Raw genomic sequence first — 25,880 nt, 5'->3', positions numbered from 1 at the left:
TGGCCCAACCTACCCCCATACACATGTATATACATACGTCCACACATGCAAATATACATACCTACACAGCTTTCCATGGTTTACCCCAGATGCTTCACATGCCTTGATTCAATCCACTGACAGCACGTCAACCCCGGTATACCACATCGCTCCAATTCACTCTATTCCTTGCCCTCACATATGTGAGAAAAACACATTCAAAAATGTTCTTCAGGAACATATATATATATATAACGTTTTTCTTTCTTTTTCTTTCAAACTATTCGCCATTTCCCGCATTAGCGAGGTAGCGTTAAGAACAGAGGACTGGGCCTTTGAGGGAATACCCTCACCTGGCCCAATTCTCTGTTCCTTCTTTTGGAAAATTAAAAAAAAAACGAGAGGGGAGGATTTCCAGCCCCCCGCTCCCTCCCCTTTTAGTCGCCTTCTACGACACGCAGGGAATACGTGGGAAGTATTCTTTCTCCCCTATCCCCAGGGATAATATATAACGTTTATTCTAAATAAATATTAGCTTCGTTTAATTCACTTTGAAAAGCACCTTTCAGTAATGCATAAGTTTATCAAAAAGCTCCTGTATTTTCATGTAAGACTATAAGTACTTTTCTTGTTCTGTTGTAAATACGACACTTCCACCATTTTCCTAAATTTTCCAAGTCAATTTTCATCCTCTCTCAGATTTGAAAAAACTTGTTCATTCAATACCATCAAGGTCCAAAGGGTGCTATGTAACTGGGTGTCAGCTGTAAAAAATAATGTGTCTGAGGATGGGTAGGCCAAAGTTCAGGAACATATCCTTGTCTCTTACATATCATAATGGGTTTCATTATCTGAATTCACTTAATGAAGCTTTTTACAGCAAAATGTACTGCCAAGGGGTTGTACCCAACTGCTTCATGATGGATTCTGATATGGATTTCTGCTTAAAGAAATACAGGAAATGCCAGTTACTGTACAATACATATGTAGTGCTTGTACTGTTGTTGGCTGCTCTTTTACAGCAGGGAAGGGGCCCAGTTAGTTAGGCACGCCTAGTCCTCCACTATGGTTTCCTCTGGGTAATCATTACGAATGCATCTCCTTGCTAGTTGGTGCTAATGACGACATCTGGCATCAATACATGCCTCTAATCAGTAGAGATACCCTTGTTTTCTTCAATGCAAGCAGGAAAATTCAGACCATATGGCAAACATGGTTAAGACTACTGATCAATTGTATGCTGAATGTGTGCAGGAGTGAAAAGGTTTAATGAAGATTAGAATTTGATGCCACAACCTATCAAAAGCTTTTGAGATGCCAAGGGTTGCAATATAGTATTTCCCAGTTCTCATGAAGGAAAAGCAGACATTGGTAACACAAGAAAAGATATCGGCAATGGATCTCATCTTGCAAAAATATCTTGACAGATAAAAATGTGAGATTCAAGATTCTTAAGAAAGCAGGAGTTGAAAAGATATCTAAAGACTCTAGAGAAGGCAGAAATCAAAGAAACAGGATGATAGTTGAAAACATTAGAACAGTCCCTTCTTTGGGATTGGCTATGTCAAAATGTTTCCAAGATGGAGAAGTTTTGTTTTTAATCCAAATACTATTTCAAAAGTCCAAATGAGTCAGCGTTGTCCTTGCTTACCAATCCCTTTTTTTTCTATTTTCATTTTATTCAGAGCATTCAGTGAAGGAAGGGAATGGAAAAGTACTGGTTATGACCACATAAATGACAGGAAAGAAATGAGGAGTTAGAAGGTAGTGAATGGTTATCACTCACGGGGTGGGGGTGAATGGTCCTGATGATGAGTTTGAGTGGGTTGTAAAAGAGGAGGGGCCAGGTCCGTCGTAGCATTAGTCTGAGGGGCAACAACTTTACCCAAGACCAGGACGACCCGATCACTGGTGGACTTGAGGCAGGCAACGGCATCTTCGTGGGTTACATTTTCTAGATTTACATCTCCAGACTGTTGAGGTAGAGAAAAAGCAGGTATAACAATCATTAACAATAAGTCTATGTATGAATCACTAAAACGAAAAGAATATTGATCTAAGTGCTGATCTATCTGCTTTGTATATGTACCTCCCTGAAACATAATCTGAATGGCATAAGTATTTCCTTAAACTCTTCAGTTCTAATTTATCTAAACTTTCAATAGTTAATGACCAATCATTACTTTTCAAGTGCCAAGGATGTCAGCTGCCAACTTCCTGCACTCAAATAAATTATATATGAACAAAATATAACCTCTGAAAAAGAATGTTTAAATGGGAGTGCAATAATGTAGGGATACAGTCATTTGTGAATGACATAATTCAAATGTTTAAGAAAAAAAAGTGTTAAGAGTTATAGAATTCGTAGTTGGATACAATGTCATAAAATATAAAATATCCCCAGGGTATCCCTGGAGACAGGGGAGAAAGAATACTTCTCATGCATTCCTCACATGTCGTAGATGGCGACTAAAGAGGACAGGAGCGGGGGCCAGAAACCCTCCCCTCCTTGTATTTTGACTTTCTAAAAGGGGAAACAGAAGAAGGAGTCACGCGGGCAGTGCTCATCCTCTTCGAAGGCTCAGATTGGGGTGTCTAAATGTGTGCAGATGTAACCAAGATGAGAAGAAAGGAGAGATAGGTAGCATGTTTGAGGAAAGGAACCTGAATATTTTGGCCCTGAGTGAAACGAAGCTCAAGGGTAAAGGGGAAGAGTGGTTTGGGAATGTCTTGGGAGTAAAGTCAGGGGTTAGTGAGAGGACAAGAGCAAGGGAAGGAGTAGCACTACTCCTGAAACAGGAGATGTGGGAGTATGTGATAGAGTGTAAGAAAGTAAATTCTAGATTGATATGGGTAAAACTAAAAGTGGATGGAGAGAGATGGGTGATTATTGGTGCATATGCACCTGGGCATGAGAAGAAAGATCATGAGAGGCAAGTGTTTTGGGAGCAGCTGAATGAGTGTGTTAGTGGTTTTGATGCACAAGACCAGGTTATAGTGATGGGTGATTTGAATGCAAAGGTGAGTAATGTGGCAGTTGAGGGAATAATTGGTATACATGGGGTGTTCAGTGTTGTAAATGGAAATGGTGAAGAGCTTGTAGATTTATGTGCTGAAAAAGGACTGGTGATTGGGAATACCTGGTTTAAAAAGCGAGATATACATAAGTATACGCATGTAAGTAGGAGAGATGGCCAGAGAGCGTTATTGGATTACGTGTTAATTGATAGGCGCGCTAAAGAGAGACTGTTGGATGTTAATGTGCTGAGAGGTGCAACTGGAGGGATGTCTGATCATTATCTTGTGGAGGTGAAGGTGAAGATTTGTAAGGTTTTTCAGAAAAGAAGAGAGAATGTTGGGGTGAAGAGAGTGATGAGAGTAAGTGAGCTTGGGAAGGAGACTTGTATGAGGAAGTACCAGGAGAGACTGAGTTCAGAATAGAAAAAGGTGAGAACAAAGGGGAATGGGGGAGGAATGGGATGTATTTAGGGAAGCAGTGATGGATTGCGCAAAAGATGCTTGTGGCATGAGAAGCGTGGGAGGTGGGTTGATTAGAAAGGGTAGTGGGTGGTGGGATGAAGAAGTAAGATTATTAGTGAAAGAGAAGAGGGAGGCATTTGGACGATTTTTGCAGGGAAAAAATGCAAATGAGTGGGAGATGTATAAAAGAAAGAGGCAGGAGGTGAAAAAGAGGGCAAATGAGAGTTGGGGTGAAAGAGTATCATTAAATTTCAGGGAAAATAAAAAGATGTTTTGGAAGGAGGTAAATAAAGTGCGTAAGACAAGGGAGCAAATGGGAACTTCAGTGATGGGGGCTAATGGGGAGGTGATAACAAGTAGTGGTGATGTGAGAAGGAGATGGAGTGAGTATTTTGAAGGTTTGTTGAATGTGATTGATGATACAGTGGCTGATATAGGGTGTTTTGGTCGAGGTGGTGTGCAAAGTGAGAGGGTTAGGGAAAATGATTTGGTAAACAGAGAAGAGGTAGTAAAAGCTTTGCGGAAGATTAAAGCCGGCAAGGCAGCAGGTTTGGATGGTATTGCAGTGGAAAGGGGGTGACTGTATTGTTGACTGGTTGGTAAGGTTATTTAATGTATGTATGATTCATGGTGAGGTGCCTGAGGATTGGCGGAATGCTTGCATAGTGCCATTGTACAAAGGCAAAGGGGATGAGAGTGAGTGCTTAAATTACAGTGGTATAAGTTTGTTGAGTATTCCTGGTAAATCATATGGGATGGTATTGATTGAGAGGGTGAAGGCATGTACAGAGCATCAGATTGGGGAAGAGCAGTGTGGTTTCAGAAGTTGTAAAGGATGTGTGGATCAGGTGTTTGCTTTGAAGAATGCATGTGAGAAATACTTACAAAAGCAAATGGATTTGTATGCAGCATTTATGGATCTGGAGAAGGCATATGATAGAGTTGATAGAGATGCTCTGTGGAAGGTATTAAGAATATATGGTGTGGGAGGTAAGCTGTTAGAAGCAGAAGGATGTAAGGCATGTGTACGTGTAGGAAGAGAGGAAAGTGATTGGTTCTCAGTGAATGTAGATTTGCGGCAGGGGTGTGTGATGTCTTCATGGTTGTTTAATTTGTTTATGGATGGGGTTGTTAGGAAGGTGAATGCAAGAGTTTTGGAAAGAGGGGCAAGTATGCAGTCTGTTGTGGATGAGAGAGCTTGGGAAGCGAGTCAGTTGTTGTTTGCTGATGATACAGCGCTGGTGGCTGATTCATGTGAGAAACTGCAGAAACTGGTGACTGAGTTTGGTAAAGTGTGTGAAAGAAGAAAGTTAAGAGCAAATGTGAATTAGAGCAAGGTTATTAGGTACAGTGGGGTTGAGGGTCAAATCAATTGGGAGGTAAGTTTGAATGGAGAAAAACTGGGAGGAAGTAGAGTGTTTTAGATATCTGGGAGTGGATCTGGCAGCGGATGGAACCATGGAAGCGGGAGTGAATCATAGGGTGGGGGAGGGGGCAAAAATTCTGGCAGCCTTGAAGAATGTTTGGAAGTTGAGAACATTATCTCGGAAAGCAAAAATGGGTATGTTTGAAGGAATAGTGGTGCCAACAATGTTGTATGGTTGCGAGGCGTGGGCTATGGATAGAGTTGTGCGCAGGAGGGTGGATGTGCTGGAAATGAGATGTTTGAGGACAATGTGTGGTGTGAGGTGGTCTGATCGAGTAAGTAATGTAAGGGTAAGAAAGATGTGTGGAAAGAAAAAGTGTGGTTGAGAGAGCAGAAGAGGGTGTTTTGAAATGGTTTGGTCACATGGAGAGAATGAGTGAGGAAAGATTGACCAAGAGGATATATGTGTCAGAGGTGGAGGGAACGAGAAGTGGGAGACCAAACTGGAGGTGGAAAGATGGAGTGAAAAAGATTTTGAGTGATCGGGGCCTGAACATGCAGGAGGGTGAAAGGCGTGTAAGGAATAGAGCTTATTGGAATGATGTGGTATACCAGGGTCGACGTGCTCTCAATGGATTGAACCAGGGCATGTGAAGCGTCTGGGGTAAACCATGGAAAGTTCTGTGGGGCCTGGATGTGGAAAGGGAGCTGTGGTTTCGGTGCATTATTACATGATAGCTAGAGACTGAGTGTGAACAAATGGGGCCTTTGTTGTCTTTTCCTAGCGCTACTTCGCACACATGAGGGGGGAGGGGGTTGTTATTCCATGTGTGGCGAGGTGGCGATGGGAATAAATAAAGGCAGACAGTATGAATTATGTACATGTGTATATATGTATATGTCTGTGTGTGTATATATATGTGTACACTGAGATGTATAGGCATGTATATTTGCGTGTGTGGACGTGTATGTATATACATGTGTATGTGGGTGGGTTGGGCCATTCTTTCGTCTGTTTCCTTGCGCTACCTCACTAACGCGGGAGACAGCGACAAAGCAAAATAAATAAATAAATAAATAAAAAGGAAAACGCATGGTGGATACACGAGATTAGACATGATGTGGAAGAGAAGAAAAAGATACACGGTGGATTACTTGAATGGAATGTGCCAGAGGATGTTCAGCAAAGGAGGAGGGAAGAATATAATGTGTAAACAGAACAGTAAAAAGGTGAAAGAGAAAATCAATGAAAAAGTAGATGAAGTTTTTAAATAGAGCTGAGTGAAAAGTTTAGGGAAAAAGGGAAACTGTACTGGAAGGAAGTGAAACAGGAAGAGGTGAACGTAAGAGTGGAAACGTTAATGTAGGAGTAAGGAAGTGGAGTTGCTAAATAAATAAGAGGAAGTAAAAAGATGGAAAGAGTATCATGAAGAACTGATGAATGTGGGAGAAGGTGAGGCAGCAATTGTTACATGCATATGTGTAGAAGATGGAAGGAAAAGGATACAAGTGCAGAGGCCTATAGCAAGAAGAGAGGTAAAAAAAAGACATTATGAGGTTAAAAAGGCACCTGGACTGGATAGGATTTTGGCTGATATGCTGGTATGGAGGAGCAAGTGTGATAGAGTGGATGCATTTAATATGTAATTTAACATGGAAACAGATGGTTGCACTTGAGGATTGGATGAAAGCTATTATTGTTCCTTTATTCAAAGGAAAATGTGCTAAGAATGTATGCAGCAATCATAGAAGAAAAAGCCTGTCAAGTACACCACAAAAAGTGTATGCAAGAGTGTTGACTGAGAGAGTGATGGAAGTGAATGAATACAAAATAAGTGAGGGGTAAGGGAGTTTGAAGAAAGATAAGGGATATACAGATCAGGTTTTTGTCGTGAAATGATTGTGGAAAAGTATCTACCATTAGGTACAAAGATGTATGCAGCTTTTATGGATCTGGGGAAAGCATTTGACACAATTGAAGGGAATGCTTTATGGGATGTGTTAAGGATATATGGGATAGGATGACAACTGTTGGATGGTGTGAAAGCCTTCTATGGAGTAGCAAATGCATGTGGAGGAGTGAATGGAGAGTTGTGCAAAAGTTTTGGTATGCATGTGGTGTGAGGCAGGGCAGTGTGATGTCACTGTGGTATACATATGGGTGGACTGATAAGAAAGGTGAAAGTAAAATCCGGGAGAGGTGGTCCAGAGATGGATTGTGATGGTGGGGTGAGGTATGGTGGATAGCGATTAGCCTGTTTGTTGATGATACTGTGTTGTTTGCTGAGAATTAAGGGGAGTTGCAGAGGGTTGTAAGTGTGTTTTATGATGAGGATAAGTACAGACAACTGAAGGTTAATGCAAGTAAAATAACAGTGTCTGAAAGGAAATAGTGTGGAAGTATAAATTTTGCATAACCCTTCAGACCAAGATAAGAAACTGTATTAAATTAAGTTACAGATATGAGGGAAGAAAGACTGGAAGAAGTGAGAGAATTTAAGTATTTAGGAACTATCCTGGGTGAGTTTGGCAACAGAAAGGATTAAGGACAGCACAGTCTTCCTGACCCTAACCTATGCAGCCAAAACATGGACATGGAATGAGTCAGAGGTCAAGAATCCAGGCTGTGAAAATGAGATATTTGTGAGGAGCATGTAGTATGACTAGATGGAATGAAGAAAGAAACGAGAGGGTGTATGAGAGATATGCTACGGCAGAAAATGCAAAGGAATGAATTATGGAGTGGTAGAGTGGGAGAAATGTAATATTTTGAGGGGGTTTTGGCATGTGGAAAGAATATAAGATGGGGATTTTACAAGAAGAGCGTATGATATTACGAGTGAAAGGTTTGGCGTGAAAGGAAGACCCCCAATGGCACGGGGAAACAGAGAAGAGCACTGGAGAGATAGAGAAAGTGGTATATATGAGGGAGGCATATAAGGACAGGAATAAGGAGAGACTCTTGCTGTGACCACCCCCTTGATGGGAATTCCCAGAGGGAACAGGCATCAGGGATATAGATAGATAGATAGATATAGATAGACAGACTGACAGACAGAAATTCTTGCTTTTCATTATCATGACTGAGTGAGTCAGTATAAGTGTTAGCCTGGAACTTGTTCAGCTAATTTGTTGGAATGCCACCAAAGACAACCCAGAAACTTTTTGAAAGGTTTGCTACACATTCAACAACCATTCAGTCCCTGAAAAGCAGGTTATATTTCCAAATGCAAAGAATCTATCTTTAACTTCATTGCCATTTACATGGGATGGATTGTGTTCATCAAACTTCAGAATTAGCTCGCACACATCCTTAGCCCACGCTTAAATGAAAAGGGGTTCCATACTAACAATCAGGGCCTTCCAGGAATCACTGAATCAGGAAAAGTGCAGTTAAGTTAGTGTGAAAGGACTGTAAGAATAGGTCGTGGAAAGAGAGCTACTGTCTGGTAGAAACAATATTATGGAATTTGGCTTAGTAGAAAAAGAGAGGATAAAAGAAGCTAAATCTTCCAGAAAACAGTGATTTATGGAGGACAAAGAGCATAATGTACATATGCAGTAAAAATCTGGTGTATATGAATAAGAACAAAGCAGATGAAGAAGAAGGGAAAGGTGGTAAACTGGATTGGGAATGTTCATGAGGTAAGTGACAGGGCAAGAATGAAAGACAGAGCAACACTTCTGATGGAGGAGGAGCTGTAAAACTATGCTAAAAAGTGTAAGGAAGCAAGTTCAAGATTAATGAAAGTTAGAATAAAAGCAAGCTACGAGTGGGAGATGATTGTTAGTGTTCATGTGAGTGGTACTGAAAGAAGCAAAGAAAAAAAGATTACTTTTTGTCAGAGATATGATAGTGCCTTGATAGTCTAATACAAAAGATTACATTATGGTCCTGAGGGATGTACATATATAAATCTGTAATGTAAGGTTCCCAGTATACATGAAAATAGAGAAGAGAATGTCAAGTTGTGTGCTGAAAGGGAAATGGTAATTGGAGATACATGGTTTAAGAAAAGATGCACACATAAGTATACATGTGTGAGTCAGGATGGGTGTAGGCTCTACTAGATTTTTTGCTAAGTGAAAAGTATTCAAAGAAGAGGGTGTTATATGTCAGTGTGCTGTGGGGGGTTAGGTGGAATGTCAGATCATTTCTTGGTGAAGACAAGTGTGAAAGACAGGCAGTTTTTGGTAAAATGACATACATGTATAAGAAGTTGTAGAAATGAGCGAGCTAGCAACAGGGAACTGTATGAAGAAACTGATGGAAAAATGGTATAGGGAATGAGCATGTGAAACAATGGTAATGGAAGATAAGTGGAAGATCTTTCGAGGGCCAATGCTATATTGTGTGGGTGAAGCATGAGGTATGTGAAAAGTAGGATGTGGACGTATGAGAAAAGGCAATGAAATGTGGAATGAGAAAGTTAAAACACTAGCAAAAGACAAAAAGGGAGGTGTGTAAGGTACCCAAGAATAATTGGGAAGAATACAGGAGAAAGTGGGATGTGATGACACTGAAGAGATAGTTGGTAAATGGAGAAAGCCTGGCATAAATCAGAATGAAACTTCTCTTGTGAAAGTTTGTGCTGGAGGGGTTCATTCCTTGCAAACACCTTTTTTCAGCACAAGATGATCCACAGATATACATGGACCAGGAACGATGGAAGAAAAAAGCAAAAGGCTTCGAGTGAGTATGTGACAATGGGTGAACACTTTGAAAGGCTGTGGTAGATTCTTGAGTTGTGAGGGGATTCTTTCAAGACTCTAGCCATTTCACAGTTCTTGTGGGGATGAGGATCAGGAAGAAGTGGAGGTATGGTGTAAGGAAGAATGGAGAGCTAAAGCGTTGGTAAATGAGAAGATGAATCACAAAAAATTGTAGGTAGGAAAATGAAAGGAATGTAACTGAAAGCTTACATGGAAGAGCAACGAATGTATGGAAGCGGTCATGTGTGAATAAGGTGTTTAAAATGTTTAGACAAATACTAACAAAGGTTGTAGAATTAGTTGTTGGTACAAGGTCATAAGATATGGATACAAAAAAGGCAATGCATGGTGCACACAAGAGATTAGAAAAGCAGTGGAAGTGATGAAAGAGGCATATGATACGTTGCCTGATAGGATTGTACCAGTGGAAGTTCAACAAAGGAGGAGGGAAGAATATAAAATATGGAAGCAGAATGTTAAGAAGCTTTTACGGAAAGAATAGAAAGAGTAGATGAGGATTTTGGAAAAAAGCCAAGTGAAAAGTTTCAAGATAATAAGATATTATACTGGAAGGAGGAGAAAAAGGAAAGAGATAGATGTAATATTGAAAATTCTAATTTGAGAAGTTGCTGAAGCAAAAGAAGGAAGTGAAAAGATGATAGAAAGAGAATTTTGAAGAACTGATGAATGTGGAAGAAGGGGGGCTAATGGAGAGGTAATAGTAAGTAGTGGTGAAGTGAGAAGGAGATGGAGTGAGAATTTTGAAGGTTTGATGAATGTGGTTGATGACAGAGTGGCAGATGTAGGGTGTTTTGGTCGAGGTGGTGTGCGAAAAGAAAGAGTCAGGAAGAATGGTTTGATAAACAGAGAAAAGGTAGTGAAAGCTTTGCGGAAGATGAAAGCCGGCAAGGAGGCAGGTATGGATGGTATTGCAGTGGAATTTATTAAAAAGGGGGATATACATATTTATATATTTATCATACTTTGTCGCTGTCTCCCACGTTAGCGAGGTAGCACAAGGAAACAGACAAAAGAATGGCCCAACCCACCCACATACACATGTATATACATACACGTCCACACACGCACATATAAATACCTATACATTTCAACGTATACATATATATACATACACAGACATATACATATATACACATGTACATAATTAATACTTGCTGCCTTAATTCACTCCCGTCACAACCCTGCCACACATGAAATGACAACCCCCTCCCCCCACAAGGTAGCGCCAGGAAAAGACAACAAAACAAAGGCCACATTCGTTCACACTAAGTCTCTATCCCTGGGGATACAGGAGAAAGAATACTTCCCACTAATTCCCCGCGTGTCATAGAAGGCAACTAAAGGGGATGGGAGCAGGTGGCTAGAAACCATCCCCTCCTTGTATTTCAACTTTCTAAAAGGGGATATATATACATATATATGTATATATATGGGAACTTCAGTGAAGGGCGCAAATGGGGAGGTGATAACAAGTAGTGGTGATGTGAGAAGGAGATGGAGTAAGTATTTTGAAGGTTTGTTGAATGTGTTTGATGATAGAGTGGCAGATATAGGGTGTTTTGGTCGAGGTGGTGTGCAAAGTGAGAGGGTTAGGGAAAATGATTTGGTAAACAGAGAAGAGGTAGTAAAAGCTTTGCGGAAGATGAAAGCCGGCAAGGCAGCAGGTTTGGATGGTATTGCAGTGGAATTTATTAAAAAAGGGGGTGACTGTATTGTTGACTGGTTGGTAAGGTTATTTAATGTATGTATGACTCATGGTGAGGTGCCTGAGGATTGGCGGAATGCGTACATAGTGCCATTGTACAAAGGCAAAGGGGATAAGAGTGAGTGCTCAAATTACAGAGGTATAAGTTTGTTGAGTATTCCTGGTAAATTATATGGGAGGATATTGATTGAGAGGGTGAAGGCATGTACAGAGCATCAGATTGGGGAAGAGCAGTGTGGTTTCAGAAGTGGTAGAGGATGTGTGGATCAGGTGTTTGCTTTGAAGAATGTATGTGAGAAATACTTAGAAAAGCAAATGGATTTGTATGTAGCATTTATGGATCTGGAGAAGGCATATGATAGAGTTGATAGAGATGCTCTGTGGAAGGTATTAAGAATATATGGTGTGGGAGGCAAGTTGTTAGAAGCAGTGAAAAGTTTTTATCGAGGATGTAAGGCATGTGTATGTGTAGGAAGAGAGGAAAGCGATTGGTTCTCAGTGAATGTAGGTTTGCGGCAGGGGTGTGTGATGTCTCCAGGGTTGTTTAATTTGTTTATGGATGGGGTTGTTAGGGAGGTGAATGCAAGAGTTTTGGAAAGAGGGGCAAGTATGAAGTCTGTTGGGGATGAGAGAGCTTGGGAAGTGAGTCAGTTGCTGTTCGCTGATGATACAGCGCTGGTGGCTGATTCATGTGAGAAACTGCAGAAGCTGGTGACTGAGTTTGGTAAAGTGCGTGAAAGAAGAAAGTTGAGTAAATGTGAATAAGAGCAAGGTTATTAGGTACAGTAGGGTTGAGGGTCAAGTCAATTGGGAGGTGAGTTTGAATGGAGAAAAACTGGAGGAAGTGAAGTGTTTTAGATATCTGGGAGTGTATCTGGCAGCGGATGGAACCATGGAAGCGGAAGTGGATCATAGGGTGGGGGAGGGGGCGAAAATTCTGGGAGCCTTGAAGAATGTGTGGAAGTCGAGAACATTATCTCGGAAAGCAAAAATGGGTATGTTTGAAGGAATAGTGGTTCCAACAATGTTGTATGGTTGCGAGGCGTGGGCTATGGATAGAGTTGTGCGCAGGAGGATGGATGTGCTGGAAATGAGATGTTTGAGGACAATGTGTGGTGTGAGGTGGTTTGATCGAGTAAGTAACGTAAGGGTAAGAGAGATGTGTGGAAATAAAAAGAGCGTGGTTGAGAGAGCAGAAGAGGGTGTTTTGAAATGGTTTGGGCACATGGAGAGAATGAGTGAGGAAAGATTGACCAAGAGAATATATGTGTCGGAGGTGGAGGGAACGAGGAGAAGAGGGAGACCAAATTGGAGGTGGAAAGATGGAGTGAAAAAGATTTTGTGTGATCGGGGCCTGAACATGCAGGAGGGTGAAAGGAGGGCAAGGAATAGAGTGAATTGGAGCAATGTGGTATACCGGGGTTGACGTGCTGTCAGTGGAGTGAATCAAGGCATGTGAAGCAACTGGGGTAAACCATGGAAAGCTGTGTAGGTATGTATATTTGCGTGTGTAGACGTATGTATATACATGTGTATGGGGGGGTGGGTTGGGCCATTTCTTTCATCTGTTTCCTTGCGCTACCTCGCAAACGCGGGAGATAGCGGAAAAAAAAAAAAAAAAAAAAAAAAAAGTATATATGCATATATACTATACTTTGTTACTGTCTCCCGTGTTAGCGAGGTAATGCAAGGAAACATACGAAAGAATAGCCCAACCCACCCACATACACATGTATATACACACACTTACATATACATACCTATACATTTCAATGTATACATATATATACATACATAGACATATACATATATACACATGTACATAATTCATGCTTGCTGCCTTTATTCATTCCCACTGCCACCCCACCACACATGAAATGACAACCCCCTCCTCCCTCACGTGCGCTAGGCAGCGCTAGGAAAAGACAAGAAAGGCCACAAGAAAGGCTCCCTTTCCACCTCTAGGCCCCACAAAACTTTCCATGGTTTAACCCAGACGCTTCACATATATATGGGAATTTATTGAAAAAGGGGGTGACTGTGTTGTTGACTGGTTGGTGAGATTATTCAAAGTATGTAAGGTTCATGGTGAAGTGCCTGAGGATTGGTGGAATGCATGCAGAGTGCCATTGTATAAAGGCAAAGGGGGATAACGGAGAGTGTTCAAATTATAGAGGTATAACTTTGTTGAGTATTCCTGGTAAATCATATGGGAGGGTACTGATTGAGAGGGTGAGGGCATGTATAGAGCATTAGATTTGGGAAGAGCAGTGTGGTTTCAGAAACGGCAGATGTGTGCATCAGTTGTTTGCTCTGAAGAATGTATAAGAGAAATACTTAGAAAACAGATGGATTTGTATGTAGCATTTATGGGTCTGGAGAGGGCATATGATAGGGTTGATAAGAGATGCTTTGTGGAAGGTTTTTAGAGTATATGGTGTGGGAGGCAAGTTGCTAGAAGCAATGAAAAGTTTTTATCAAAGATCTATGGCATGTTTACAAGTAGGAAGAAAGGAAAGTGATTGGTTCCTTGTAAATGTCGGTTTACAGCAGGGGTGCATGATATCTCCATGGTTGTTTAATTTGTTTATGGATGGAGTGGTTAGGGAAGTGAATGCAAGAGTTTTGGAGAGGGGCAAATATGTAATCTGTTGTGGATGAGAGGGCTTGGGGAGTGAGTCAGTTGTTGTTTGCTGATGATACAGAGCTGGTGGTTGAATCATGTGAGGAACTGCAGAGGTTGGTGACTGTGTTTGGTAAAGTGTGTAAGAAGAAAGTTGAGAGTAAATGTGAAAAAGAGTAAGGCTGAGGGGCATCTTAATTGAAAGGTAAGTTCGAATGGAGAAAAACTGGAGGAAGTGAAGTGTTTTAGATATCTGGGAGTGGTCTTAGAAGTGGATAAAATCATGAAAGTGGAAGTTGAATCACAGGGTGGGGGAGGGGGCGAAGGTTCTGGGAGCATTGAAGAATGTGTGGAAGGCGAGATCGTTATCTCAAGAGAACAAATATGGGTATGTTTGAAGGAAGTGGTTATAACAATGTCATATGGTTGCAGGGCATGGAGCTATAGAGAGGGTTGTGCGAAGGAGGGTGGATGTGTTGGAAATGAGATGTTTGAGGACAATATGTGGTGTGAGGTGGTTTGATTGAGTAAGTAATGAAAGAGTAAGAGAAATGTGTGGTAATAAAAAGAGTGCAGCTGAGAGAGCAGAAGAGGGTGTTTTGAAATGGTCTGGACACCTGGAGAGAATGAGTTACGAAAGATTTGTCAAAAAAGATATGTGTCAGAAGTGGAGGAAGCAAGAAGTGGGAGACCAAACTGGAGGTGGAAGGATGGGGTGAAAAAGATTTTGAGCTATTGGGGCCTGAACATACAGAAGGGTGAAAGATGTGCAAGGAATAGAGTAAATTGGAACAATATGGTATGCTGGGGTCGACATGCTGTCAATGGATTGAACCAGGGAAGATGAAGCGTCTGGGGTAAATCATGGAAAGGTGTGTGGGGCCTGGATAAGGAAAGGGTGCTATGGTTTCAGTGCATTACACATGACAGCTAGTGTGAATGAATGTGGCCTTTTTGTCTTTTCCTGGCACTAACTAGCTGGATGGGGGGATGCTGTTTCCTGTGCAGCAGGATGATGACGGGAAAGGATGAAGACAGTAAGTATGAATAAGTACACATTTATATATGCATATGTGTGTACGTATATGTATGTATACTTTGAAATGTATATGTACGTATATGTGCATTTATGAGTATGTATATATATATATTCATATCTATTTTATCTACTTTGCTTTGTCGCTGTCTCTCGCGTTAGCGAGGTAGCGCAAGGAAACAGACGAAAGAATGGCCTAACCCACCCACATACACATGTATATACATACACGTCCACACACGCAATATACATACCTATACATCTCAATGTATACATATATATACACACACAGACATAAACATATATACACATGTACATATTCATACCGTCTGCCTTTATTTATTCCCATCACCCTCACCACACATAGAATAACATCCCCCTCCCCCCTCATGTGTGCGAGGTAGCACTAGGAAAAGACAACAAAGGCCACATTCGTTCACACTCAGTCTCTAGCTGTCATGTAAGAATGCAACGAAACCACAGCTCCATTTTCCACATCCAGGCCCCACAGAACTTCCATGGTTTACTCCAGATGCTTCACATGCCCTGGTTCAATCCATTGAGAGCACGTCGACCCCAGTATACCACATCGTTCCAATTCACTCTATTCCTTGCATGCCTTTCACCCTCCTGCATGTTCAGGCCCCAATCACTCAAAATCTTTTTCACTCCATCTTTCCACCTCCAATTTGGTCTCCCAATTCTCCTCGTTCCCTCCACATCTGACATATATCCTCTTGGTCAATCTTTCCTCACTCATTCTCTCCATGTGACCAAACCATTTCAAAACACCCTCTTCTGCTCTCTCAACCACACTCTTTTTATTTCCACACATCTCTCTTACCCTTACATTACTTACTCAATCAAACCACCTCACACCAAATACTGTCCTCAAACATCTCATTTCCAGCACATCCACCGTCCTGCACACAACTCTATCCATAGCCCACGCCTCGCAACCATACAACATTTTTGGGACCACTATTTCTTCAAACATACCCATTTTTGCTTTCCAAGAAAGTGTTCTCGACTTCCAAACATTCTTCAAGGCTGCCAGAATTTTCGCCCCCTCCCCCACACTATGATTCACTTCCGCTTCCATGGTTCCACCCGCTGCCAGATCCACTCCCAGATATCTAAAACACTTTACTTCCTCCAGTTTTTCTCCATTCAAACTTGCCTCCCAATTGACTTGACCCTCAACCCTACTGTACCTAATAACGTTGCTCTTATTCACATTTACCCTCAACTTTCTACCTTGACACACTTTACCAAACTCAGTCACCAGCTTCTGCAGTTTCTCACATGAATCAGCCACTAGCGCTGTATCATCAGTGAACAACAACTGACTCACTTCCCAAGCTCTCTCATCCACAACAGACTGCATACTTGCCCCTCTCTCCAAAACTCTTGCATTCACCTCCCTAACAACCCCATCCATACACAAATTAAACAACCATGGAGACATCACACACCCCTGCTGCAAACCTACATTCACTGAGAACCAAACACTTCCCTCTCTTCCTACGCATACACATGCCTTACATCCTCGATAAAAACTTTTCACTGCTTCCAACAACTTGCCTCCCACACCATATATTCTTAATACCTTCCACAGAGCATCTCTATAAACTCTATCATATGCCTTCTCCAGATCCATAAATGCTACATACAAATCCACTTGCTTTTCTAAGTATTTCTCACATACATTCTTCAAAGCAAACACCTGATCCACACATCCTCTACCACTTCTGAAACCACACTGCTCTTCCCCAATCTGATGCTCTGTACATGCCTTCACCCTCTCAATCAATATCCTCCCATATAATATATATATATATATATATATAGTATGTTTGAGGAAAGGAACCTGGATGTTTTGGCTCTGAGTGAAACGAAGCTCAAGGGTAAAGGGGAAGAGTGGTTTGGGAATGTCTTGGGAGTAAAGTCAGCGGTTAGTGAGAGGACAAGAGCAAGGGAAGGAGTAGCAATACTCCTGAAACAGGAGTTGTGGGAGTATGTGACAGAGTGTAAGAAAGTAAATTCTAGATTGATATGAGTAAAACTGAAAGTTGATGGAGAGAGATGGGTGATTATTGGTGCATATGCACCTGGGCATGAGAAGAAAGATCATGAGAGGCAAGTGTTTTGGGAGCAGCTGAATGAGTGTGTTAGTGGTTTTGATGCACAAGACCGGGTTATAATGATGGGTGATTTGAATGCAAAGGTGAGTAATGTGGCAGTTGAGGGAATAATTGGTATACATGGGGTGTTCAGTGTTGTAAATGGAAATGGTGAAGAGCTTGGAGATTTATGTGCTGAAAAAGGACTGGTGATTGGGAATAACCTGGTTTAAAAAGCGAGACATACATAAGTATATGTATGTAAGTCGGAGAGATGGCCAAAGAGCGTTATTGGATTACGTGTTAATTGACGGGAGGGCGAAAGAGAGACTTTTGGATGTTAATGTGCTGAGAGGTGCAACTGGAGGGATGTCTGATCATTATCTTGTGGAAGCGAAGGTGAAGATTTGTAGGGGTTTTCAGAAAAGAAGAGAGAATGTTGGGATGAAGAGAGTGGTGAGAGCAAATGAGCTTGGGAAGGAGACTTGTGTGAGGAAGTACCAGGAGAGACTGAGTACAGAATGGAAAAAGGTGAGAACAAAGGAGGAAAGGGGAGTGGGAGAGGAATGGGATGTATTTAGGGAAGCAGTGATGGCTTGCGCAAAAGATGTTTGTGGCATGAGAAGCGTGGGAGGTGGGTTGATTAGAAAGGGTAGTGGGTGGTGGGTTGAAGAAGTAAGATTATTAGTGAAAGAGAAGAGAGAGGCATTTGGATGATTTCTGCAGGGAAAGAATGCAAATGAGTGGGAGATGTATAAAAGGAAGAGGCAGGAGGTCAAGAGAAAGGTGCAAGAGGTGAAAAAGAGGGCAAATGAGAGTTGGGGTGAGAGAGTATCATTAAATTTTAGGTAGAATAAAGAGATGTTTTGGAAGGAGGTAAATAAAGTGCGTAAGACAAGGGAACAAATGGGAACTTCAGGGGTTAATGGGGAGGTGATAAGTAGTGGTGATGTGAGAAGGAGATGGAGTGAGTATTTTGAAGGTTTGTTGAATGTGTTTGATGATAGAGTGGCAGATATAGGGCGTTTCGGTCGAGGTGGTGTGCAAAGTGAGAGGGTTAGGGAAAATTATTTGGTAAACAGAAAAGAGGTAGAAAAAGCTTTGCAGAAGATGAAAGCCGGCAAGGCAGCAGGTTTGGATGGTATTGCAGTGGAATTTATTAAGAAAGGGGGTGACTCTATTGTTGTATGATTCATGGTGAGGTGCCTGAGGATTGGTGGAATGCTTGCATAGTGCCATTGTACAAAGGCAAAGGGGATAAGAGTGAGTGCTCAAATTACAGAGGCATAAGTTTGTTGAGTATTCCCGGTAAATTATATGGGAGGGTATTGATTGAGAGGATGAAGGCATGTACAGAGCATCAGATTGGGGAAGAGCAGTGTGGTTTCAGAAGTGGTAGAGGATGTGTGAATCTGGTGTTTGCTTTGAAGAATGTATGTGAGAAATACTTAGAAAAGCAAATGGATTTGTATGTAGCTTTTATGGATCTGGAGAAGGCATATGATAGAGTTGATAGAGATGTTCTGTGGAAGGTATTAAGAATATATGGTGTGGGAGGCAAGTTGTTAGAGGCAGTGAAAAGTTTTTATCGAGGATGTAAGGCATGTGTACGTGTAGAAGAGAGGAAAGTGATTGGTTCTCAGTGAATGTAAGTTTGCGGCAGGGGTGTGTGATGTCTCCATGGTTGTTTAATTTGTTTATGGATGGGGTTGTTAGGGAGGTGAATGCAAGAGTTTTGGAGAGAGGGGCAAGTATGCAGTCTGTTGTGGATGAGAGAGCCTGGGAAGTGAGTCAGTTGTTGTTCGCTGATGATACAGCGCTGGTAGCTGATTCATGTGAGAAACTGCAGAAGCTGGTGACTGAGTTTGGTAAAGTGTGTGAAAGAAGAAAGTTATGAGTAAATGTGAATAAGAGCAAGGTTATTAGGGACAGTAGGGTTGAGGGGCAAGTCAATTGGGAGGTAAGTTTGAATGGAGAAAAACTGGAGGAAGTGAAGTATTTTAGATATCTGGGAGTGGATTTGGCAGCGGATGGACCCATGGAAGCAGAAGTGAATCATAGGGTGGGGGAGGGGGCGAAAATTCTGGCAGCCTTGAAGAATGTTTGGAAGTTGAGAACATTATCTCGGAAAGCTAAAATGGGTATGTTTGAAGGAATAGTGGTTCCAACAATGTTGTATGGTTGCGAGGCGTGGGCTATGGACAGAGTTGTGCGCAGGAGGGTGGATGTGCTGGAAATGAGATGTTTGAGGACAAAATGTGGTGTTAGGTGGTTTGATTGAGTAAGTAATGTAACGGTAAGAGAGATGTGTGGAAATAAAAAGAGTGTGGTTGAGAGAGCAGAAGAGGGTGTTTTGAAATGGTTTGGTCACATGGAGAGAATGAGTGAGGAAAGATTGACCAAGAGGATATATGTGTCAGAGGTGGAGGGAACGAGGAGAAGTGGGAGACCAAATTGGAGGTGGAAAGATGGAGTGAAAAAGATTTTGAGTGATTGGGGCCTGAACATACAGGAGGGTGAAAGGCATGCAAGGAATAGAGTGCATTGGAATGATGTGGTATACCGGGGTAGACGTGCTGTCAATGAATTGAACCAGGGCATGTGAAGTGTCTGGGGTAAACCATGGAAAGTTCTGTGGGGCCTGGATGTGGAAAGGGAGCTGTGGTTTTGGCGCATTATTACATGACAGCTAGAGACTGAGTGTGAACGAATGGGGCCTTTGTTGTCTTTTCCTAGCGCTACCTTGCACACATGAGGGGGGAAGGGGTTGTTATTACATGTGTGGCGGGGTGGCAATGGGAATAAATAAAGGCAGACAGTATGAATTATGTGCATGTGTACATATGTATATGTCTGTGTGTGTATATATATGTGTACATTGAGATGTATAGGTATGTATATTTGCGTGTGTGGATGTGTATGCATATACATGTGTATGTGGGTGGGTTGGGCCATTCTTTCGTCTGTTTCCTTGCGCTACTTCGCTAATGCGGGAGACAGCGACAAAGCAATAAATATATATATATATATATATATATATATATATATATATATATATTTTTATACTATTCGCCATTTCCTGCATTAGCGTTAAGAACAGAGGAATGGGCCTTTGAGGGAATATCTTCACCTGGACCCCTTCTCTGTTCCTTCTTTTGGAAAATTAGAAAAAAAAATGAGAGGGGAGGATTTCCAGCCACCCGCTCCCTCCCCTTTTAGTTGCCTTGTACGACACGCAGGGAATACGTGGGAAGTGTTCTTTCTCCCCTATCCCCTATGTGTGTGTGTGTGTGTGTGTGTGTGCATATGAGTGGTTGGGCCACTCGTCATCCATTTCCTTGCGCAATACCATCCAAATCCACCGCCTTGCTGGTTTTCATCTTCCGCAAAGCTTTCACTACCTCTTCTCTGTTTCCCAAACCATTCTCCCTGACCCTCTCACTTCACACACCACCCCGACCAAAACACCCTACATCTGCTAGGGATATATATATACATACATCTCTGGGGAGAGGGGAGAAAGAATACTTCCTACATATTCCTTGCGTGTTGCAAAAGGATACTTCCTACATATTCCTTGCGTATTGCAAAAGGCGACTAAAAGGGGAGGGAGCAGGGAAATGGAAATTCTCCTTTTTTTTTTCCATTTTCCAAAAGAAGGAACAAAGAATGGGCCAAGTGAGGATATTCCCTCCAAGGCTCAGTCCTCTGTTCTTAACGCTAACTTGTTGATATGGGAAATGGAAAATATGTATGAAAAAAAGTATATATATACATACATATATACACATGTCCATATTCATACTTGCTCACAGTCATCCATTCCTAATACCATCCAACCCCCACAGGAAACACACAAAAATAAGAAAGAAAAGAAAAAAATAACATTTACATTTTTTTCTACCCAAAACCTGATCGTTACCCAGTGTCAGCGAGGTAGCACTCGGAAACAAAGAAAGGCCACAACTACTCACATCCATACACAACCTGTCATGTGCAATACATCAAAACAACAGCTTTCTATCCACATCCAGGCACCACACCTCTTTCCATGGTGTACCCCAGATGTTTCACATGCCCTGGTTCAGTACACAGACAGTATGTTAATCCCAGTATACCACATCATTCCAATTCACTCTATTCCACAGATGCCTTTCACCCTCCTGCATGTTCAGGCCCCAGTCACAGAAAATCTTGTTCACTCCATCCTTCCATCTCCACTTTCGTCTCCCACTTCTCCATGTTCCCTCTACTTCGGACACATATATTCTCTTTGTAAACCATCCTCATTCATTCTCTCCATAAGTCCAAACAATTTCAAAACACCCTCCTTTTCTCTCTCAACCACCTTCTTTTTATTACCAAACATTACTCTTACTCTTTCATCACTTACTCAGCAAACCACTTCACACCACATATTGTCCTCAAACATTTCATTTTCAACACACCCACCTTCCTCCGCACAACCCTATCAGTTAAATATTCTTGAAATTTTACCAGCATTTTTGATGTTTAAACACAAACTGCAAAGCAATAAAATCTCCTATTCTTTAATACCATGAAAGAACCTATAAACAAACAAAAAGAGCCTAACGATCCTTGGATAAAGCAATGATACTAAATGGCATGAAGCAATCATTTCTCCCTTACTTTTCCACTGTGGAAACATAAGAACTGCTGCAGAAGAGACAAAGCTCAGGAACAAGATAAACTAAATACCAGAGATTCCATTCCACTGTATTTATACCTGTCACTATTTTGGTCATATTCTGAAATGTAAGCACATATAAAGCAGATCCCTTTGCCCTTGACTGTGAAGGAATCTACTTGAAAATAATAACAATTCTTATTGAACCTTGGCCAAGTGTACACCATGTCACAACTGTTGTTCCACTAATGGAGATTCTTTTGTGGGAATCCCACAGCACTTAGATAGAGATCAATGTGATAATAGTAGAAAGGCATACAGAAATACCTAAAAACTTTTCCTGTACCTAAGAAAAAGAAAATGCAAATAATATCAGAAGTGGTCTTGAAGCAAATGAAGTTTAATGTTGACAAGTGTAAAGTTATGCACTTCAGAGATAAGAATATATATTACAACTACAAACTATTTGGAAACTCTCTAACTAAAGTAAATGAAAAATGACCTTGGAGTAATCATTAGCAACAATGTGAAGTACACTAAACACTGTAAGCAGCAAGTAAAAAAGGTAACCAAAAGTTCGGTTTCAAGAAAGGAACTTAGATTATAAGACACTAGAAACAATTCTCACACTTTATATAATTCTCTAGAAAGACCACACCTTAAATATGCAGTCCAGTCTTGGTCTCCAAACTATAAAAAAGAAGAGGAAAAATTAGAACTTGTACAAAGATGTATGACAAAACTGATCCCATCCCATAGGACTCTGGCATACAGAAAAGGCTAAAACGATTGGATTTCTTCTACTTAATTAAAAAATGTAGATAGCGGCAACTTAATCCAAGTGTTCAAAATTATGAACAAGTTCAAAAAAGTAAATCGCATCTCTTCAAAATACAAAAAATACAGTTACCAGGACAAATGAAATAAAACTAAAATCTAAAAGATGCAGCACAGACTTAGGAAAAAGCTTCTTTTCCAATTGGTGTGTTGAGCACTGGAATAAGCTACCATCAGAAGTAAAAAATTCTAAGACTATAAATACCTTAAAAAGTCATTTAGATGATACTTTATAAATTCAGGTTTACTCTGAGAAAAACACCAGAAATAAGCTGTATAAATGACAGTGGTAATGGGGACACTAGAAGGATAATGTGCAGCAGCAGGGCTGTGAGTAATAGCTTAAAAATCTGCAGAGCAGGATTACATTTTCTTGTCAAATTAAACTCCCCCTTTTTTTTTTTTTACCAAACAACCCAGTCATGGGACATAATCAGGCCTCTTGTTTATCTTTCTCATGCAAAGCTCATGTGATATGGTAAGCCATTCCATATGTTGTTCGCTGATGATACAGCGCTGGTGGCTGATTCATGTGAGAAACTGCAGAAGCTGGTGACTGAGTTTGGTAAAGTGTGTGAAAGAAGAAAGTTAAGAGTAAATGTGAATAAGAGCAAGGTTATTAGATACAGTAGGGTTGAGGGTCAAGTCAATTGGGAGGTAAGTCTGAATGGAGAAAAACTGGAGGAAGTAAAGTGTTTTAGATATCTAGGAGTGGATCTGGCAGCGGATGGAAACATGGAAGCGGAAGTGGATCATAGGGTGGGGGAGGGGGCGAAAATTCTGGCAGCCTTGACGAATGTGTGGAAGTCGAGAACATTATCTCGGAAAGCAAAAATGGGTATGTTTGAAGGAATAGTGGATCCAACAATGTTCTATGGTTGCGAGGCGTGGGCTATGGATAGAGTTGTGCGCAGGAGGATGGATGTGCTGGAAATGAGATGTTTGAGGACAATGTATGGTGTGAGGTGGTTTGATCGAGTAAGTAACGTAAGGGTAAGAGAGATGTGTGGAAATAAAAAGAGCGTGGTTGAGAGAGCAGAAGAGGGTGTTTTGAAATGGTTTGGGCACATGGAGAGAATGAGTGAGGAAAGAGTGACCAAGAGGATACATGTGTCGGAAGTGGAGGGAACGAGGAGAAGTGGGAGACCAAATTGGAGGTGGAAAGATGGAGTGAAAAAGATTTTGTGTGATCGGGGCCTGAACATGCAGGTGGGTGAAAGGAGGGCAAGGAATAGAGTGAATTGGATCGATGTGGTATACTGGGGTTGACGTGCTGTCAGTGGATTGAATCATGGCATGTGAAGCGTCTGGGTTACGTAAACCATGGAAAGCTGTGTAGGTATGTATATTTGCGTGTGTGGACGTATGTATATACATGTGTATGGGGGTGGGTTGGGCCATTTCTTTCGTCTGTTTCTTGCGCTACCTCGCAAACGCGGGAGACAGCGGAAAAAAAAGAAAAAAAAAAAAAAAAAAAATTCACTTCATTTGATGTAATCATTATTTGCCTATGAGCTTGTACCCATTATCATCCATTATAAAGAAAGGCATGAAAAAAAGTTTAAGCCTAAAAAAATCATCATAAATCTATAATCACCATAAACATCTATGTGCTAATAGTACCCATCACAAAAATCTTGCTGTAATGATGATGCTTGTAAAAGATTTACTATTTGTTGTATATAGTATATAGCAATCATTCACAAACATATCAATGCAAACAATGAGACAAAAAAAAGTGTCACAAACCTAAAATCATTGAAAACATCTTAAGGTTACCTAACCTCCGTGCCACTTTCACCCCTTGGTTCACAGAGGCATTTAATGATTCAGTTTTAAAAGCTTATCTTTGCTTACATCTAAAGAGTTTCCCAGTTCACATACTTGTGCTTGTGAATTCTGAAGTCACTATGTAATCTAGTGTATTCTAAACTTAAGAAATGGCTTGGTCCCAAGCACTCTAAACTGGAGAGTTTACAATTCAGTATGTGTTTTGGTCTTCATACATAGTCAGCATGAGTTGTATTTTCATTCTGACGTAAAATATCACTTATGGGCTATTTTCAGATTTCAACCACACACAAAATCCTTGTTCTAAGCATACCACCACTTGCCCTTCCACCTCTAGCCATTTATGTAAGTAAGCTTCGGGACCACATTTGGTAAGTGCTCGTGTTACCTATGGTGTTTCTGAAAATAATGTAATGAACCTACGGTTGACTTTCAGATATCAGGTTCACAAGAAATCCTTGCTCTAAGCATGCCATCATCTGCCCCTCCATCTCAGCTTACTTTCAAAAACAAGCTTCAGGACCAGATAAGGTAAAAATTCCTCTTATTAATGCTGCTCCTTATATCGAGATAATATTCCTATGTAAGTACATATACTACACTGTAGGATTGGAAAGATTTCAAAAAGTTTAAAGATTTTGAAAAGAACATTGTAGAAGTAGTAAAAGACAAACAGAAGCAAACTGTCAGTTAAAGAGAAGTTCATCCAACCAGGAAAGAGAATTCTTCAGGATTCAGATGAAGGAGGGTGGATGAGGACAAATGTTGTGGCTATATATAATGAAGGTGATTGAAAATTCATGCTGACCTACAGGCCAGTCTCACTAACAATTGTGATTTGTAAAACACAAAAAAAGGTAATCAGACAGAAAGCAAAGTAATGACGACTTGCAAAGAAGAAACTTTATTGGGGGAGAAACATATTGTCAGGGACAGGAGATCAAGCATAACAAATCTTTGACATTTCTATGACAGGGTGAGCTCCATTTCACATAAAAGAGAGGGATGGGTAGATTGTGTTCTTTGACAGCCATAAAGCTTTAACAATGTGCCTCTTCAGAGATTAGAAGAGAAGCTAGAGCTACAGGTGGGTATGAGGGACAAACTGGATTGGACTGCCTTAATAAAAGGGTGCAAAGGAGGCTCGTAAGATACACACCCTCAAAAGGGGGTTTGGGTCACAAATAGCATACCGAAGAGTTTTGTCATGAGCCCACTTCTATACAGGCGTAAGTAAATGACTTGCGTGATGGATTAATTTTGTACCTGAACAAGGTTATGGTCAATGGCAAGGTCAAAAGAGAAATAAAGAATAATGATTTTATCAGTGAACACTGGGACCTAGATAAAGTCCAAAGGTGGTATGATAAATGGATGATGAGATTCAATCCAAGTAAGGGCAGGGTACACAAGACAGGACAGATTAAAAGAAGGCAAAGAAGCACACAGGTCTAACAAAGAGGGTATAGAGAAGAGCAATTTAGATGATACTTGAATTAAGATGACTGAACAATGAATGAAAGGCTTAGGGCTAAAAATCTGACCACCATGTAGGCAG

General features: G+C 41.0%; 1 protein-coding gene across 10 annotated transcripts in view; it reads right to left on the bottom strand.

Moving 5' to 3' along the window:
• LOC139766060 (disks large homolog 4-like) overlaps positions 1–25,880 on the bottom strand; it is a 1,395,716-nt gene that overhangs the window by 395,410 nt on the left and 974,426 nt on the right. For all 10 annotated transcript variants that reach the window (XM_071694246.1, XM_071694262.1, XM_071694219.1 and 7 more), the window contains one exon: positions 1,766–1,952. In XM_071694246.1, coding sequence (XP_071550347.1) covers positions 1,766–1,952 — 187 coding nt within the window. The remainder of the gene's footprint in view (positions 1–1,765; positions 1,953–25,880) is intronic.

The sequence above is a fragment of the Panulirus ornatus genome, chromosome 4, assembly GCF_036320965.1.
Source record: "Panulirus ornatus isolate Po-2019 chromosome 4, ASM3632096v1, whole genome shotgun sequence".
NCBI classification, from domain to species: domain Eukaryota; kingdom Metazoa; phylum Arthropoda; class Malacostraca; order Decapoda; family Palinuridae; genus Panulirus; species Panulirus ornatus.
Note: the sequence above shows the minus strand (reverse complement) of the source record. Positions and strands in the feature narration are given on the sequence as shown.